Genomic DNA, 20,372 nt, shown 5'->3' with positions numbered 1-20,372 from the left:
TCTTGACCGGGATCGCTCGACTCGGATTACAGCTCCGATTTACTGCCGTGGAGATCTGCGAACAGGAGTCACACCCAAACCTCAGTCAAATTTTTATCCTCGACACGTATATCTCAATGTGGACCGCATGGAAATCCCAATAGGGCATCTGTTTTTACCGAAGAAGGTTGTCGTTTTGCTTTACTGGTCGCACAGAGCTAATTTCGTACACTAATTCTCCTCCAGGTTTCCGGTAAAGTGTAGGAATTCCTGGAACGATGTAAGCAAATTCGGCCTTGTGTAGGTCGAAAAATTCAGTCCACCTCCAATGTTTATCATGGAGCACTGAACTGACCTTAATCAATGTGCCACTCCTTCAAGGCTTAGTGTAGACAAGACATTGCACAAATGGACAGTATTTCGGGTCATACTTCAGGCATCTAACAGACGGTTACTTTGATCTGAAAAGGTGATTCCAGTTGCAGAATGGGAACCCGGGATAGATAAAACCAGCGCTCATTTCTTTGATGTCATCCGGGTGAACGTAGATCTACTTTACGTTCTCCTGAAGGGATTCAACGAAGTACATTTGCATAAATGTAAACGACGAAGTATATTACGTGGAACAAGTTATTGCTGAAAAGTGATAAGTGCACCTTCCTTTCTTCAATGGAATTTTTTACATAAACCGAAGGGGGAGGTTACTTTGCTCTTATAGAAGAAATCGCGGTGCATCCACCCCAGTCGGCTGTATCACTGAGCTGAATGACGCATGCCTTACATTTAGAATACAAGAACTTATTTATGGTGATAAGGGAACCTTTTTAACTCTAAAAGCACGTGAACGCAGCATTTCCACTGAAACCAAGCTGCAGTTTGTGCACAAGTTTCACAGACAGGTATTGGGACAATTGCCCTCCCCCAGACAGCTGCTCCCCTAGTACGTTTGCCTCTCCTGCCACCAATGCAATGGAGGTGGCGCTAAATAGTGCCTATTCACGCAGAAGTAGATGGGTGCAAACTGATTGTCACTAAAGTCAGAAATCTTGAACCACTCGAAATGTCGCAATGGTCAAAGTTTTGTTCTATTTCTTGATGGCTTAGCATTTTAATCGTCGTGTCTGGTCAATCAAACTACAGATATTTCGCATGGATTACATGGTCTAAGGCCGTTGTATCCTGTATGTGATTCGTGGTTTGTTTTGCTTGGTTCATTCAGTCAAACATTCAATGATATGGCACACAAGCAGTTAGCCCTTGGCCTCATTTGGGCTCAGCCGGTTTAGACTCAGACTATGTACACTTTGATTGATGCGTGTCATTTTTGTACCGAATTAACAAACTGAAAATTTACTGAAAAAGTTCAGGTGTTCATTTCAAACCACCCATTGTCAACTTGTTTACCTTCTAAATGGATAAGCTGAAGATGCAACGGTAGGTAAATATCTTGAAACAGTTGTCCTAAATGAGTGACTGTCCTCAGGGAATAGTCTGAGAACTAAACTTACGTACCACGGCCCTTACATGAATGTACTTTCCACAAAATGTTTCTCGCTTGCGTCTGATTCTATTCCCGTTTTTTGACATTACGATCGAGTGGTCATATCCTAGGTAACCTAAGCACGGAGGGATGTTCTTCACTAGTGCCGATGTTTGCCGGATGCCGTTGTTGGTCTGTATCCCGCTCGCCAGCTTCAAAGCAACGACGAAATCTCAGTTCTGAAAATGATTTGATACGTAATGGGGGAGCGATAATTTACCGCTATCACTTCGGTCGGCTAACTGGGGTTAACACGATCTTGAAGGTGCATAGTTCAGAAATCGAGGAGGAATTCAGACTGTTTCTACAAAAAAAGGCTTCAACAAGCTAAGTGACAAATAGCCGTGCGAATAGTTCTCCAAATACCCACAGGTTCCCGGTGTGAAGCGTCTCCATACAGATCTTAGCGACCCCTATCAAATCACTTAATCTTTCTACGAAGAAGCCAAGCGATTAAAGCGCCAATACGTAATACTGGTGTATTGCTATCAATGGTGAATTATGACGGATTCAATCCGCAGGAGGCTCGGAAGAGAAACGAGAAAGCGGCGATGGGCAGACTAACAAATTCAACTCTAAATGCAGAAGTACCGTAACCTGACAAACCAGAACACAATGTACCAGTTGTACCATGTGCAGGAACTGGTTCCATGTCGAATGTGCCAGGCCCCTAACCAACGATTTTCGTTAACAGATGGCAAACGTTCCCAAACTATGGTTCCTCGAGAATCCTCGTTAAAAACGTAGCGGTCAACGCTATCCACTTCGGCAGGCAATCTTCTAACTTCCGTGACATGACAGAGCATCGCTTAGCGTCCAAACTGTCTTACTTCTGTGCCTTCGGTGTCCGAGCCACGTGCACACCTGACAATATCGACAATCTCACACACCCAGTTTTACCACTTCAACGCCCATGGGAGTACCGACTCCATCGCTCTAGAATCCGCTTCGGAGAGAGTGGAGGTGGTTACCGTTCAGGGTGCACATCACCTAGACCGACCCCTTCATGGAATACAACTCTGTCTTCAAGACATTCCGAAAAATGTGCTGTTTTTCATGTCCAATTCCAGGTGGCGCAACCTGACGGAGGAGTAGAAAAGCTACTCCGTAATGTTCGTGCACGATGGGGTCCGAGTGATTTTCCTATCCGTGATTGGAATTAGTGCAAAGTATAGGTGCTAATCGACATAGGCGTTCATGTTATCAGTTCCTACAGATTGTCTGGATAAGTGTCTGTAGGTGTAGGCATTTCGAAATTGTAGTAGGATAGATACAGATCCCTCTTCTCTTTCTTCCACCTAAAGGCTTTAAATATAGTCAAGTGAGTTTTTAGCTGTGCAACAGTGACGTATCAGTGTCAATATTGATGATGATGCTAAGGCTAAATTTGTCACCGACGGGTAGGATCCGGTCAATCTGTGCGCCGGAGCATTTGCCAAGTTGATCTAGGTCTGGGCTCAGAATGGAGGGTTGATCAGTCGAATTTCGACCCGATTATTAGAACTCGGGTTCTACCGATTTCGGCCAGTTTCTACTTACCCAACAAAATGATCTGAAGGTATCTGATTCCTGTATTCTATGTTTAGACTCGATCGAGTGCACAGCTATGGCTGTGGTAATCAAAAATAGATATTGGTCAAAAGTGCCACCCGGTGAACCCCCGGTCTGTGTAGCTCGCTTCACAGGAACAAGAAAATGATTGGTGCTGTGAAAGATAAATAACCCAGGTAAGCTGTTTGGTTACTGGCCTATTCACCAAGCTCGACAAATGGATCACCAACGTTCCAACACTCCTTGAGGAGACATCATCAGTGAGTGGCTGGGTTGGTCGCACACCTAACAAAACGAACACAATCAGGTCCACTGTTCTTCTGAGCACACCACCGGTATTGGAGCGAAAAAAGACGGAAGTTAGCAGCAAATTGAGCTGATATGCCGCATTTCCTATATTGGCTTTTTACAATGGATGTTTTAGCAACTCCACTTGTTTCGCCTTCATCTCTTTATGGCAGTTTTCTTGTTTCTTTGGAACAATGTGCGTAGGCCACGCAACCCGACCTTCTAATGAAACAGCACCGGTGTCAGGTTACAAAGGTGGGTCGATTGAAATCAAGTGCATGAAAATGGATGTTAACATTTCCGCTTTTCACTAACATAAGACGTAAAGCATGCAAATTGCGTATAGAAAGATTTGCTAATAAAGTCTAACTTACAGGCATGCAGCCAGAATTAAGGCAACCACAGTACTCCGAAAATTTGTGCACACAGAACTGATCAGTGTTCGATTACCACGGCTTCACTAACAGACAACTGGTGTTGTCTCTGCTTGCATAGCGACATTCGGAATGAGGACTTCGGATCGATTTGGTGACCATTTTGTAGAAAGGCTTCGGTAATAGAGGGGTGTATGTTCGCGACTTAACTTCGAACCTTTCCGAAACTGCGCGATCGTCCGAATGACGTGCTGTTGCCTCATGCTCTAAGAGACGACAATCTATTCTGCAGATGCGCATCCAACAGCGTAGGATAGATGACAGATTACGTTAGCAGAAGATGAACCAGACGAACTATTCTCACTCTTGGAAATCGATTCCACTAGAAGTTTGGGTGAGCCGTAGTTGCGCAGCACCGTATGTTCGGCCTAGATCCAAAGCCAATTTACTTCTCATGTCAGTCCCTCAGCAGCGCAATCGTGCGCTGGGAATGAGAATGTGATTGATGGGTATTTATTCCTGTAGCTTAGGCCAATCTATGCTGAAAAACCGAGAAGCACTGTACAGCTGCTTCATCCTCACTGTAAGTCATCAACAGTGCGCAGCCCAGGAGACTCCAGGGAGCTTCGAACCCGCGACCTCCAGGCCGGTAGTTTCAACACAAACTTTCGGTAACCAGCGGCAATGTAATTAGTGTGCACTTAGACAGAATATAGTGCCACATATCCTTCACAGTATATGGCCACAGGTCTTATTACTCAAAGAAGGCATACGTAGTCACAAGAGCTCCATGGTTAGGGACCTCTTGTGACCCATCATACTGAAAGGCAGGACCTTATCACTAAGCTGGAGACGAATTTCGGCAGGTAAGGAGTTCCAAGGAACAGTGGAGGTAGAGACCAGTCCGAGAGTAGGTTACGGTGACTTGGTAGGGATGAGTGGAAGAGCAAACGTGGCTGAAACTATTGGAAGTTGCAAAAGAGCACACCTGTAACAAGTTTAGATGAACACCTACCATAATAATAATGATAGAACGGAAAAATGCTACATTGAGAAGGGATGGGTGGTAATGGGGTAAAACGATGTTTCATAGAAAGATGTCCATTTTTCAGAAGTAAGTTGGAGATTTCGTCACTCATGAAGTCGACAGGATGTGCCTTGTGATTAAAGTTCAAGTTGTCCGATGAATACCTAAACATTCAACCTTCGACTTGTGCCATTGTTGGGAATCCGTTACTTCTGTTCCCACGGGAGCATCCGTCCATCCATCAGCCCATTCTAAACACAGGGAACAACCAACCTCAGCGATATGCTCCTTTCAATTGTTCGTAGTATTCACCGTTGAATTCGAAGTACGTGGTCAAACAGAGGCTGAGCAATTCACATATATCTTCCTTCCTTAGAGGTCCACTGGGAGGTCCATGACTGTCCAGTAGTTCAGCGACTGTTGTCTTTGCGGAGTGAAGGTCCACTGATGTGAACAGTGAGCTGACATCAAATGAGACCATTGTTTCGTCCTCTTCTATTGTCAAAATCTTTAGTTTATCCAAGAACTGTTGTGTGTTTTTGATTGAGTGTTGCTATTCATTGATGAGATACTTGACCTTTCTCCATAGTTCCTTTGCAAGGTTGTAGGTTGGTGTGCCTGGGAGTGACACAATTGGCCTTAGTGGTGTGGTCTCCTTGTGTACTTTCGGGAGTCCGTAGAAGCGTGGGGTATTGGATTCTCTGGCTCTCATTCGCCAATATTCTTCGGTTGTGATCTTTTGGAGGTCGTTCAGTCGCTTCAGGCCGAATGCACAAATGCAAATGGAAGTCTACAGGAAAGCTACACATACGGATCAAATTCTGAGCTACCACAGCAACCACCCAAACTGCCACAAACACAGCTGCATCCGGACACTATTCAAGCGAATTGAAACACACTGCAACACAGTAGAATCTAAAGTAAAAGAAGAGAAACGCCTATACAGAATCCTTCAAAGGAACGGTTACCCAAGGAATTTCGTCTGGAGGTCTCTGAGAAAATGCAATTCAACCAACGCGACAACCAGAAACACAGGCAAAACAATCACATTACCATACATCAAAAACATTTCGGAGATGACCGCCAGGATATTACGACAGCATGCCATAAAAGTGGCCCACAGACCAACTGACACGCTGCGAAGAGTACTATCAAAACCAAAGGGGACACTTAATGCGATGGAAAAGACAAATGTAATCTACAAAATTCAATGCAACGATTGTGAAAAACACTACGTGGGACAAACAGGGAGGAAACTGTCAACCAGAATCACCGAACACAAGCTCGCCACCAAGAGACATGACCAACTCTCTCTCATCTCTGCACACGAAGATGGGGAAGGACACCATTTCGATTGGAATAACGTCAGAATACTGGGTCAGGCAAGAACAAAGAAAGAACGCGAGTTCATGGAGGCGTGGTACTCCATTGGTGGAGCAATAAACAGGCACCTTGAAATTGATTCTGCTTACCAGCCTCTGAGGACAAAGGAAATCCAGAACCACAGAACCCGAGGCCGAACAAGGACTCAAAGAAGAAATCAATAGAACAGCAGGCTACTAAAAATAGGAGGCACGCCACAAACCAACAGAGAAGCCGACCACGACGCAATACAGATCAAGAACGGGCCAATCAGAATCCAGGTTACAGCGCAAAGGCTGCTCTTTGTAGACTATATAAACGCAGGCACGAAGAGAGGAACTACCCAACCAACAGCGCACTGAAGATGTCTCCTCGAATGGTGACGAAGCGTTTGCAAATCAATTGCGAAGCTCGGCGAACAGATCAACAGCCACCCGATCAATTACCAAGTACTGTCTTCGTCTATGCTTTCTGTTTGGTAGGAAATAAGAGGCCATACTGAAGAACAGGGAACATGTGGGTCTGAGGCTTCCGGCGATCTTTGTGGCGATTTTGCGATGTCACAGCACATGCTTTGACAATACCGATCTCATACTTATCTTCGACTCCCATTTTGATCAGGTACACCTGACATGATGAGTTTAAACAGTATACACCTCAGTTCGAGCCAGAATATTATGCGGGGTTTGGTCTCCAAACTGGGGTGTGGTTCGGATTTACAGAATCCAAAGATTGACTAATGCTGTCGTGAGAACCTTTCCTTGGGATGCCTTGTCGTTGTGAGTGCTTCCAAGCTTCAGTCATCTGCTTTAAGCTATTTTGTTCATCTTTCACCTCATAGTTCCAGTGATGTGGCTTCAACGTCCATGGTGCACTTTGCCAGATGCCGTACCGTGGTCAATGTAAGTGTAACTAAATATTTCCAATGTCATTTGTGTCCAACCATCGTTTTCCGGTCAAGGGTGCTGAATAAAAGTAAGCCATGATGCACTCGGATAGAAATCCATGTACTTATCAGTCCCTATTGCAAAGGTTGTTTTTCTATGAATGGGTGGAATGGGAGTTGGGCTCGATCTTTATTCGGCAGAGACTTGTTTCGCGTCAATGAATAGTGGTTTAACCACACCAACTTTGAAGACCACTATCCGGAGAGATCCTTGACGTGTGACAAGCCTGGTCACTTATTAAATCCGGTAGATTCCCAAGGAAAAAAGAAGCTGGTCATCAGAGCCGGGCGATAAGCTCGAGTCTAACACCTATTTTAGTGTTTGAACCGTTTCATGGACGTGTTTTAGTCCCATAGAGTGTCACTTGGGTAGGGTAAGCAAGACTGTGGCATACCGTACAGGTTGTACATTGGTGATGCTATAGGACTTGTTGTGGTGAGTGGTGAGGGACAGCATAGAAACTCCTTTTTACTTCGTTTCGAGTATGCGAGTTTTTAGTTCTTGCTCTGGTGTGTTCTATAGGACTCACTCGAAATTCGAGTGCTACCAGTTTCGTTTTTTTACTGCAGTTACGAAGTTTAATTTTTAGCTGATAGTGAGAGCTTCTCGTTCTATCTAAAGGGCTGCTCCAGTGATGGGAAAGAGCGCTTATAAGGAGGAACGATGGGGCAAAATAAAATAAGCTAACCCTCCCTATAGGTCTCCGTTCATCCCATTGGGTGTTAGAAGATATGAAGGGAATCCCATGTCATAGTTTCCCCATGATCACTGGGATGCGCTGTCTTGCTACCAACAGCTACAGTCAAAACAGGATTCCTGAGTGCTCAGTAGGCGAGCGTTTAATGCGTCTTAGAAATTCTCTTGGAGCCCGTGGCAACGCTGCGTTCCGCAATGGTGTTTTAGTCATTCATTACCCAAATGGATGTTACAACATCGGAACAAACACGGGACCTCATTATTTCGGAAGAGCTTTATTTGAAATCCTGTTTTGAGTTCAGAGAATACCCGGAGTTCATCGCTGAGTTCTCTAAGAATACTAATCCACCACAATCTCGGTGATAATCGATGGAAAGACTTATCTACCGAATTCGTTGATCATACGGCAAGTCAGGAGGGAAAGGGACATGTTCAAAGCCCCGTCTCTGAAAGCTCTATCCTCTCCTACTCCGAAATGGAGGAAGAATAGAAGGCCAGCGGTAGCACACACCTTAGTGGTGACCACTTGTGTTGTTTTTCGAATCATAATGATGATGGTGAAGGTGCACGCCATAAGATCTACAGGGGAATAACACTCATGATAGGCCGTGCCGATTTACTCACAGTAGTCCCACCGGAATAACTGTTTACCAAACTGGGCAGTTCGTGAGGGAAATCGGGGATTACACCACCCCCAAAATTTGTGTGCATCACGTCCAAAAATATATAAATCTCACAACAAGTTCACTTAAGGTCATTCGTTTCTCGGAAGAGATGAATGTTAAGCATTGGTTCGTCTTTGACGCAGTCTCGCATCATTAGATGTTATACAACATTAGGGGCTCGAGATATCTCAGTGGTTAAGGCGCCAGCTTATGGACTGCATGGTCTGTGGTTTGAACCCTACTTCAGTGTCTTGACTGCTCCTGTTTAGGCTTGGGCAACCTTACAGTATCCCAGCCCTCGCGCCTTCTTTTGCACCTAGGCACGGATGATATTTTCGGTATTTTCGACAAAGGGCGTTACAGCTGAACCCTTATTATTATCATCACCGTTCAGTTTGTGAAGTGGCATCAACCCTTTGCGACAGGCTTCTGGCTAGACTGATGCTCTTCGCAGTTGAGTATTCGTATTCTTCGGAAAGAGAATACATCGTCCGTTCAGTCCGTTTCACCTTTCATAGGGTGATGCGGATTTTCACCATTCTACCCGTAGCAAAGCTCTATTTCCACTGTTGAGTCTACACCTACGGGCCCATTCTTCTTTAGGAGTCTTGATCGTAAGAGTCGTTCTGGGATTTCGATGCTCTTTAAATTGTTTGCCCGGGCATCATAACTGTCCATTTCGTGCTCATACCTTTAGTTGTACGTATGGTAGCTGTTTGCCCTAGAATACTAACATTCACCACTTGGGCTGGTCGATTTGTCTTTTCATGAATGGGTGGTGCTGGATCCAAAGATACTGCTGCCACAAACTTTGTTGTGTCGATAATTTTGTGACGTTGCTTTTAGCTTGCATGTTTGTGCTCTTCCCCGATAATTGAAGACAAACTGGATTATCTTGCCCGTCTACGACACTAACTAACCGGGTTCAAACCACATATTCCAAGAGACATGTTTAGTTAAGTGTAAACAAGTCGCTACGATCTACTGGTAGGATGATGGGCACACCTCTTTTTTGTCACCGTTTGATTATGGATTTTGTTGCGGGCCAAATAAAGTGGTATAACAGTGGCGATTGGAATTTAACAACCAACTGCAGCGTGCGCATTATTGCTTTGACATGACTATCATCGTGGCAAGGTATCTTAGCGAACGAAGGGCTATCGAATCGAAACCTGCACACATCTCCCAGCAAAAAATCACAAAAATCTTTGTAGTTGCAAAGCTTGACTTTGCCTCTCCAAACGCACCTATCTGTGTGCTTGTATCAAATCTTCCAGTCCTTTTGCTGACGGAATGAGTGTCAGAGCCGGGAAGAACTTTGCGCGCAGTGACAAGCTTACGGCTGACGAAGAACCCTCAGCGGCGAACGTGCAACCATCTATGGCCTCGGAGGTGTATGATCGCGTATGTGCTCTAAGGCACCACCGAGCTTCTGGTCCGGATGACCGCCCACCCGCCTTGTTCTAAGACGATGATGAAGTCCTCAGTCAGCGCTTATCTGATCTGTTTGCCTGCATTTCGGAAAAGGAGTTTGTTCCAGACTAACTCGGGGGTTGGTGGAGCCGGTGAGGGCGCCCGTTTTCAAAAAAGGGCTCGTAGTGAGTGTGTTAACTAACCACAGGGAGATCAGCTTAACCTTGGTTTTAACGAGGCTGCTGGCATTACTTGTGCTTCGTCGTTTTATAGTGGCTCGCGGTACACTGACTCGAGAACAGCAAGCGGGGATCCGGTCTGGTATAGGTTGCATTGACCGAATCTTCACACTCCGTCAGGTGTCCGATAAACGTTGTCTCAAAAGCATACCTAATGTGAACTGGTGTCTGGGAAACCCTAACGAGGCAATTAAAAAGCGAGTATTCTGTTGTGCAACGAGTGCTTCCATTGAAGAATGTGTCCAGCACCAGAAACTGTGTTAGTTTGGACGTGTTGCGTATGATAAACCATCGTTTGCCGAATAGAGTGCTGTTTTCCATGTCCAACTCAGAGTGATTGAAGCGGATGGGTGGCCAACCCTGGACCTGGTAGAGGGGTATGAGGAGGATAACGAAACGTTTAGGTGCTGTTGGTGGCACTAACCTCCCGGGACGGGGACCGCGTGATCCCCAGTGAGCCTGGTTGGAGAAGCTGCTAGATATGGCTGTCATCCGATGTCACCCGTTCTTGTCGTCAGTTTCTATCCAGATTGTACGGCAGCAAAGTGTCGGTGTCGAACAGTGATATCATGCTGTCGATGACGATGTCAGAAAATAGTTTCCGGGAGACAAATGATCGAAAAACAGCCACAGTTTAGCGAGGTTTCTCATTGTTATGTTCTTAGATGTAACAAAACTTCAGACTACTTGCTGAATCGCCAGCAGAGACAGAGGAGTTTGCCCATTAGATGGTCCGGTGAAATTCATTTGGATTAACGCTGTAGCTTTTTTGGCTGGCCGTAACCACGGTGGCTATCCGACTGACTTACGAACAGCTGTGCTTGTTCCATGCTTTCATTCACTCTAGCAGATAAACGTAGTCACTCCGAGAATCTTCGTGAGAGCGAGAGAGCAAAATTTGGTACGATGATTCGGTCACCAAAATGAAAAGCATTAAAAAGTAACGGACCCCACCGCTGAAAACGTTGTTGGAGTTCTTATGGACAAGCTGTATTCCAAGGTGTCTTACAGGAGGCGTCACTTTTTGTGGCAGTCACCAAAAAGGACGTGTACGATTACCCGTACGGGCATTATGGTCTCCCACTCCACAGCAAAAACCTCTGGCTCGGTAGCTATGGTATCATCTAGTTCCATCTTATGGGGAATCCGTGAAGCGCAAAACCTGCCCAGTTATTTTCGGTTGAGGAGTAATTTATGGCAAAGTTGTAGCAAAGCGGGACCATGATCCACCAACACGGCCGGTTGGTTGCACATAACGGGTTAGGTTTAACCGAATTAAACTGTCTCTGAGGACTACAGTGCGGGCTTTATCGTTGTACGAATGCGAGACTTGGCCGCCTAAGGAGGAGGAGCTGAAACACCTTCGGGCCTCTGAACATTGGTGCCTCAGAACTATAGCTGGAGTCGACAGAGAATCCGCAACGAAAAATCATATGGGTTTCATGTGAAGCAGAGTACCTCCTTCAAAGAATGCACCTAGCACTGCAAGGGGGTTGGGTCGTGTTAATTAAGACGAGACGGGCGCTGGTTTTATTCGCTAATTCGTAGAGGCGGAAACCTAGAGGTGGGCTGAATTTGACATGTAGAGGGAAATGAAGGATTCTACCAAAAGCTTGGGTGCTGTTCGACTTCCAGGCTAGGATCCAAGTGACCCTCTTTATGCCCGGTTGGATACAGTGATATGGCGGTTAACTGATGCCACTAACACTAAAACTGTCAGCTTCTACTCAGATTTTCTGAGTACTGAAGATGTAGGCATGTCGGCTTTCTGTGCTGGACTAACCCTGAGTTCCCCTCCCTGCCGCATACCTATCCTCCTTCCACTGAGGCTTTCAAATAAATTAAAATGGTTGTTCTCACCTGGTGATGCCAACGATGAGGATGAACCTTTGAGTAATGTTTACATAAGATAACGTTTAGGCACACGATTCTTAGAACAGCATTGCGGAAATGGGCATAGTTAAACCAGTCAGAAAAGCGTCTATCAGTTTTAGAGGAATGAGGCACAAAAATGCACTCCATCGACCAGGCTTCCGCCAAGCTTGAGTAGGTCGTTCCAGAAACAACACTCTCATAGGCGTTCACCTGTAGCACCCTTCCGGTATCTAGCTGCCATGCCACCCGAAGGAAGCACGAGGGCTGGGATACTGCCAGGTTACCCAAGCCTAGACAGGGGAAGTCGAGAGGCGGAGGTCGGATTCGAACAACGGACCTTCCGGGCAGTAAATTCGCGCTCTAACCAGTTGGACCATCTCGCCCCAACACTCACATGAGGAAGGGAGACTTACTAGACACAACTTCCGGGTCTTCTGAAGAGTATCGCCGGAAAACACGGCGAGACGGAGGAGAAAAATGCGTAGAAACACGCGATGAGGGTGTGATCTGAAGATTCAATCTGAGCGGAGACAGATAGTGTTTGGTAGTGCGGAGGTTCATAGTTTATGGTCTGACGATGCAGTCTGGGATACGAGTGCGAAGAGACAAGTTGGGATTGACCAGAACTGGGAAAACACTCTGCCTCACCCCCAGGTTCATTGGGATGACTGAAAAAGCAAACATCAAGAGTTATGACTGGTGAAGTCACTAAGCAGCCAGTCTAAAAACTGCACCGGACGGGGGAAGTACACAGTTAAAATTCAAGATGGAAAAGATATATCAATGTTATTGTTGATGAAATCATCACAACTAGCAGCAATAAACCAGCAGTAGATGCTGATATTCAACCACCACACGGTCATGAGGAAAGAATTCCATCGCAAGAAGTGGGAAGAAAGTAGAAGGGTTAGGAAAATGATCAATATAAGGTAAGCTTGTTTGGACACCACATCGCAGTCGGGAGCCATTTTTCAGACTGACCCAACATTCTTCGCCAATACCGCCCACCGACAGACAAAAGTTAGCAAGTCCAAATAGGACGTGACAGCAGTCACCATTCGGACGGTGCACGTACCATGACCAGTATGGTTTTTAGAAGGCCACAGCGAGAACCCCGCCCACTCCAACTAGGAATGTGCGAAGGTGTCAGTTTGGCATTTGCCGTCTTTCCTTATTACTTGCCTCCTTCGAACCCTTCTCTAACAAAAGTGTGGAGTAGAAAACGGTGCTTCTTTTGGCGAATTGCGGCTGGACATAAAGGTCCTAATCGCCTTAATCTGATGGACATCGTTTGCAACCCCCCACCCGTGATTTTGATCCATTACCAAGTGCTCGTTTGAGCACTATTACAATGCGAACACACCTAGCGGCTGGCAGGCAACGGCTGTGCTTCGAGACCATACACTTTAGGCCGTTTAATACCCCCCCACCCCCGAAGAGGAGGCGTCAAGTTCTACAGAGTAAGTCTACTCTTTCTGTTGCCTAGTACGCACGACCCTTTTCAGTTTCAGTTAAGTTTGCCTAGGGGGCCGTAAATGACGCAGGTTGGGAAATGTTCGTGCCTTGATGACGTATACGGTGGCTTCTGAAAAGTATGTGTTCACATTAGCTACCGGGTAAGATAAACTTTAATTCGTCTATCATAAATTTCAGATAGACACAAGGGGACCGAAAATCATGAACCTCAAAAGTGAAAAACGAACAGCGAAAGACGGGATCACTGGAGCCATACTATTCATTACGTGGCTATGATAACCAGTGACAAAAATAATTGGCACAGTAATAAGGATAACAACAGTGAGGTGACTGCGCTATTCGTTCCGTACCAAGCTGCTATCCAACCCGAGGAAGTCACATGGGCTAACATACTGCCAGCATGCCCGAGCCTAGACCGTATCACTTAAGAAGTCAGGGTTCGGACCACAAATCAAACGGTTTCGCGCCATAGTCGTTGAACTGCTCCTGGATCAAGAACCCAAGAGTGTTGGAGGACTTTGGACTGCGAGTTGGAAGTTCCAGAAGCGTGGAAACAGAGGGCACAAACTATAGGACAATATTCTTCGGCCACACATATTTAGAACTGACCTACCGAAGGAGTATAGTAGCTCAGCTGTGACACCCGCTCGGTGCATAGCTGTCATGCAACGCGAAGGAAGCATGAGCTTTGTGATACCGCTGTGTTGTTCAGGCCTACAGAGGAGCAGTCGCGCTGCTGAGGTTGGGTCGGAACTATGGACCCCTCGGTCAGCAAGTTCGCGCCTTAATCGACGAGCTATCTTGAGCTCCATGCAACACCATCTGAATAGCGCCGTCCAGAGATCGTTTGGTTCGGCAGCCCGATGGTGTTTCAAGGAAAAATAGGGTAGCAGCACCCCACAATGTGAAGGATCCAAACCTAAAGACCACGGCTTGAGCTAAGAACGAAGCCATAGGTAAAGAAACACGATTAGCTAAGGTGTTGCTGAAACAGCTCAGTGGGCTCTCGAGAAGTTAGCCTCTATTACACAGCAAAAGCAATAATAATTGCTCAGCTATAGCACTCACCCAAAGCTTGGCTGCCATACCACACGAAGGAAAAACGAGGGCTGAGATGCTGGCAAGTTGCCCAAGCCTAGACAGGAGCAGTCGGGATGGAAAGGTTGAGTTCGAACCACATACTTCCCAGTCGGTAACAAATGAGCTATCCCGAGTTCTACACGATGGTCGATGTGACATAAGGGCGCTTTTGCCCATGCAGTACATTGTGTCGGCTGAGATGCTTCTGTGGCACCCACAACCCAGTAAGGATAGTGATTATGGAATTCAAAACTTTTCACTCAAAACCCTTAAATCAAGACACTGGCACCAGAGTTGTCCACCTCCTAAAAGTTGGCACTCCTGTCCTAACCTTCAAAGTGAAAGGGGAAGGAAGTTGTATCTACCGACGGACCTATCAGGGAACTTCGAGGATGCTGCACGGGCACCGTCTGGTATATTTCAACGGATTGTTCAAGTGCACAAACCATCGTACCGGTCTTTTGGCAGCGAGGCGACCGATCAAAAAGTTGAAAGTGGACGGGTTAGAGGAGGAAAAGTAGCTGGCATACAGAATAGACGTGGAACTGCACAGAAACAGCAAGACAGAATAATTCAAGAAATAAGAGGAAGTCAAGTCACCCAGGATGCGGATTCGGAGCTTCCGATTATTCAGTGGCAAAACGCTTTTGGAAGAAGTTAAAGCATCCGGTGGATAGTCCTGGAGGCAATATCAACAATGCTGCACACTATCTCAATAAAATACAACCACACGGAATCATGATAACATGCCAATTGAGTGCCAGCTTGAGAAGACAAGTTTCAGAACTGATGGACGAGGTTAGAGAAAACAAAAGCGTGTGCAGGATGAACTGCAACGAAAGAGACAAACACTAAATTGAACAAACCCGAAGAAAACGACACATGAATAAACGAACGAAGACATGATCCACTGTTCCCTGAAGGTCCCCTATTCTGTTGGGAAAACGTGAATACCGTGGCACGGGACGAGGGAGTTCCCGAAAGCATGGTACTTTACAACCGATTCAATGAATTAACACACGGAACTTCACCCAATCTATACAGCCCTGGTAGCCGAGGAACGGAGAGTGAAAGGATCAGCTGGCAGGATCGATGGCGGAATCAACCAAGCAAAGCCTTACCAGATAAGGAACAGATAGGTCAAACTCAAAGGCCGTCCGTGTGTAGACAAGAGCACGACGCGATGGACTAATCAACTAAAGGGACACTATTCGACGCCTACACACGGACGCGACTGCTACACTATGCTTGATGATGATCCAACGTGTGTATAAAGACTGCGAAGCTCAAAAACCTGAGTTAACAATTTTCTCCTCTATATAAGACCGAGTACAGTTTGACGTTATCCGCTCACCCTTACAATGAACGAAACATTAATCCCCGGCGTATGCAAATGAATTCGATATGTAAGGCTGTTTCAATACACATGACGAGACGTATCCGGTGAACTAGCCAGCCACGTTGAACCCACAGATGAATTGGAAATAGGACGAACACCGAAAAAGTCAACAGGTATACATAATTAATCATTCAAAATGCAAAATACAAAGAGAAACAAATGCACCTTCCATAAACAATGGTAGGTAGAAAAATCGTAGAATAAGCGCTATTGATTAGCAGATAATGGAACAAGAAAACAAAATAACATTTTCGCATCCACAGAATAATGAGCAATAGAGTGATGATAATAGCTGGTAACATTAGACTACATGTGCATATAAAAGTCACACAATGAGACGGTATACAAAACATTCGCAGCACGAAATTTCGAAACAACTGGGGTCCGGGACGAACAGCTGTGCCAGAAAGCATGCTTTTGTGAGTAAATGAACTAGGAAACAAGGATTATTCATATTAATGAGTCTACGAAAGCTACGTGTTTGGAGATCGAGAGACGCCGATTATGCCACAGCAATCGGTTCATTAGCAGTCGGCGCATCGGCCACAGCTTTCGGCTTTTCAGCCAGTTTCGCAGCTGGAACTTTTTCCTCATTGTCTCCGTTCATTGGTGGACAGCCGTTCGACACTTTCTGTTCCGACATTTTAGCCGACAACTCAGAGATTATATCACGGAAGCGACCACAATGTTGCTCCGGGATGGTCACAGAGGACCGAACATTGGCTCTGACCTCAGAGATACGTAAGTACACGCCATAACGATTCGAACCAACGTCGAAGTAGAATGTTTTGTTGCCAACGAACAATACTTTAGACTCCGGCAGATCCGAAAACGCATCTACGAAACAGATATAAGGGGTGTTAGAGCTGAAAACTGGTTACGAGCAAGTCAATTGATAGTTACTAACCGTTTTGGGTAGCATCTTATAACACACAATTGGCTAGCGTATTGGTGGGTGAAATCGTGAAGTTATGCAACCTAAAGGAATATGAGAGACAATGAAGGAGTAGGCTGAACCGACGAAGCCGATAAAAACAGTTCCAACCAACTACACGCAAAGCAACTCACCGTTTTCCACGTCGCCGGCGTACTCGTGAGTTAAATCTGCAAGTGCGTTGCGCAGCTCAATCATGCCCTGTGCAGGGATGGCAATTTGATCGCGCACACCCATGGTAAGCATAGCAAGCCGAAGGAAACGACCACGCTCGTTTTCTTTAAGATCTAGGTAGTATCTTCGACTATCACGCACAATTGTATCAGAAGCCAGTCGACCGTCCTGGGCAAGACACTGAGGATTGTGGGATGGAAGCTGACTGTAAATGTCACTTAGTTTGCTGACTTTCTCTTGCATTTCCAAAGCTACAGCGATGGACATCAAAATGCGGGACTTCTGCCCTCCACTGCCTGCCTCTGTGATTTTCACAAAACGTCCTCTCCGGTTTTGCTTCACATCTAGATAAAACCGCTTGTTTTGAATCCGGAGCGTCCTAGTGGCCAGTTCCTGTTCAGCCTGGTGACCATCTAAGAAATAGGTGAGTCAGTTTCATCCGATTACCTCTCTGAGTTCGCGCGCTGACGTTTTCCGTCATATTCCTGGCTTGAACCTTCTTGAAATTACCGAACTAGGACCAGCACCGCACCACCCTGTAAGAAAGACAATACCACTAAGTCTGAGGGGAATCCAGGATTCGGTAAAGTCAAACCTGATTTTTGAGCGGAATACGTGAAAGTTATGCACTTTTAACAGAACCAACTGAGTGTTTTCACCCTAAGCGAGCCAGCTTGCTTAGTGCACAATTTATCATGCTTACTTTTCGACATTTGAGTTCAAAGCGCACAATGCGAGTGCGAAACTTTATCAGGAGTCGTGGAACACGAGGGACGAATAAATGACAATGGAACGAACGTAGAGCTTTGCAGGCCGGCAAGGCAGCTGAGTGACCACATTTCATTCCGATCCTATATCGTGTTCGTGAAAAATATACCACTCCTATCATATGGCGTAACTTGTGACCAGACCACTAGATTACCCTACTGAATAAAGTGTTTGGTGGCATTTCTGTCATGAACCGCGAATTCACAGGTCAGACAAGCTCACAGTGGCAGATACTGTCACAATACCTCAGCGGGCATGTTTGAAGGCGGGATTATAACCAAGGATTAAGCCCTACAGGCATTAGAGGCTAGTAGTGAGTCTTTCATAATCGTATCGATGACGTAGACATAGGTATCATGGTTGCACGTGGGCTGGGATACTGTCAGGGCACCCACACCTAGAAAGGAGGATGATTAGGGTCCCCAAGTAAAGTCTTTGGCTCAAAAGCCTAACCGCAAGGCAGGGTGTTTGGCGGGAAACGCAAATGCACTACCCTTTCTACGGTACAAGTCGCCACATGTTCCAATCCCCAACTTGGAGGGCCAGTAGACAGTGTCAGACCTCTAACCATTGACCAACCTGACATGAGACTGAGTGTCGCGCGGACCGTCACAACAACACAAACAATCGTTCACCTGTAGGACCCTTTTGGGGCCTAACTGCCATGCCACCCGAACGTTGCACGTGGGCTGGGATACTGCCAGGTTGCCCAAGCTTAGACAGAGGAGTCGAGAGGCCATCTCGCCCCTCGCGAACCGTCACATCGTGGTATGGTCCAGTCTTTTTGTGACGGCAGCGAAGCATCGGTGTTGAACACTGATTTCATGTTGTCCATAATGATGATGATAAACAACGAATTTGAGGGATGGTGAAAAAGGACAACCCTGCCTGACAGCAATTGGCGTGGAGAACTCCGGCGAGAGCTTCCAGTAGACCTTCACACGGCCGCGGGATCTGGAGAATAGAGATTCAAGGAGAGTTAAAGCCATACAACAAAACAGCCCGCACTGTAGCTTGATACACATTCCTTCAGGTTCAAGGATATACCGTCTTGACGCCATAGGTGTTTAAAATTAGAAAACGCGACCCGAGCCTTGCAGTTTCGTGTGTTGGCATCATTTGTCGTACTACAATCAGGACCAATACAACGTCCAAGATACGCAAAACGCTCCACAACTTCCAGTGCCTCTCCCTGGATTGTAAATAGCGCGTTCAGTGATTGTATGTCCACGAGCATGACCTTACACTTTGTGGGTGCAAGGTGCACACCGAAGGACGGGATGAATTTGGTCAGTTCATCCAAAAACACCTGCGTCTTTCTCTCCTTTGCGGAGACGAGAATGATGTCGTCTGCATAATCCAGATCGACAAGGTTTTCATCACAGGCTATTCGAAGACCTTCCAGCGTTCGTCTTATTAAAGGAATGGAGAGAGTGAGCACATCTGACGGACACTGCATCATGTACGGAAGCTTTTGGAGAGCCCTTCATATGCTCTCACGAACTTCCGGGACATTCCTTGGTGCGCAAGCGTATCAAGGAGGATAGACCGGTTAACCGAGTTGATTACGTCGTGGAGATCCAGGAGTACTTGAATTGTGGGTCGGCATCATGTACGCTTTTGGAGAGCCCTTCATATGCTCTCACGAACTTCCGGGACATTCCTTGGTGCGCAAGCGTATCAAGGAGGATAGACCGACCGACCGAGTTGATTACGTCGTGGAGATCCAGGAGTACTTGAATTGTGGGTCGCTTATACGTATGGCGTTGTTCTCCCGACCTAAAGCTGACACCTTGACGTGGTGGTCGGGCTTGAGTGCTGCAACGATCCCGCGGGCTACACTGGCTGGAACTTCGTTCCACAAGGTGCAACCATGCGAGGAAGGCCAAAGGGGAGCAGCCAGACCAAGAGCAGCGAGACCCCGTACTACGAGTAATCGTGCTACGAGGCGGTCTGGGGGTAACGTCGTACTATCCTTTGCGACAGGAGTGTGAAGGCAGTAAGGTGTTTCCCCCAGGCGACCAGCATGTCTATATTTATGGAAGCAGCGATGCTGTCTTCCCCCGAGGAAGGACGGGTTAGAAAAGGTCGGCCCCAAAAACCAATACGGTCGAAATACTCTTAAAACCAAAGAGCCTGGTGCTGCTCAAAAGGCACCTGCAACAGGAATGAGACAGTAATGCCTTATTCCCTGCGCCCTCGGGTTAGGCCAACCCCCTGCAGTCGAGCAGGTCAGACTGTTGGGTCGTCGGCTCCGGGTAGGGTCCCCAAAAAACCCTACATTTCCCACTGCCTCGTGGGTCAGGTTTTTGAGTCAGAGGCTAGGGTCAGGGTCTCCGAACAAAACCCTACGTCATCCCACTGCCTTGTGGGTCAGACTTTTGAGTCAAAGGCTCAAAGTAGGGTTCCTCAACCAAACCCCCTTCCTCGGTCTGGGCAACCAGGAAGTATTTTCCCGAGCAGTTAAGCGTCCACCGATGTCCCTCCCCTTCCCACTGCACAAGCAAACGTCGCTGGGCCATTTGACTGTCAGTTATCTGACCGAACGTCCTTATGTTCCTCGCTGCCTACAAAAAATAAACAAA

General features: G+C 46.5%; 2 protein-coding genes across 2 annotated transcripts; one reads left to right on the top strand and one right to left on the bottom strand.

Annotated features, from left to right (window-relative positions):
• Positions 1-6,970: 6,970 nt before the first annotated feature.
• T265_10577 (hypothetical protein) lies at positions 6,971-9,896 on the top strand (the record flags this gene model as incomplete). Its single annotated transcript, XM_009176987.1, has 2 exons — positions 6,971-7,023; positions 9,707-9,896. The coding sequence occupies 2 exons, from the start codon at positions 6,971-6,973 to the stop codon at positions 9,894-9,896; spliced, it is 243 nt and encodes an 80-aa protein (XP_009175251.1).
• Positions 9,897-16,018: 6,122 nt separating this feature from the next.
• T265_10576 (hypothetical protein) lies at positions 16,019-19,249 on the bottom strand (the record flags this gene model as incomplete). Its single annotated transcript, XM_009176986.1, has 3 exons — positions 16,019-16,748; positions 16,980-17,432; positions 18,835-19,249. 3 exons carry the CDS (start codon positions 19,247-19,249, stop codon positions 16,414-16,416), a joined length of 1,203 nt encoding a protein of 400 aa, XP_009175250.1.
• Positions 19,250-20,372: the final 1,123 nt, after the last annotated feature.

Source organism: Opisthorchis viverrini (genome assembly GCF_000715545.1).
Source record: "Opisthorchis viverrini unplaced genomic scaffold opera_v5_381, whole genome shotgun sequence".
NCBI classification, from domain to species: Eukaryota; Metazoa; Platyhelminthes; class Trematoda; order Opisthorchiida; family Opisthorchiidae; genus Opisthorchis; species Opisthorchis viverrini.
Note: the sequence above shows the minus strand (reverse complement) of the source record. Positions and strands in the feature narration are given on the sequence as shown.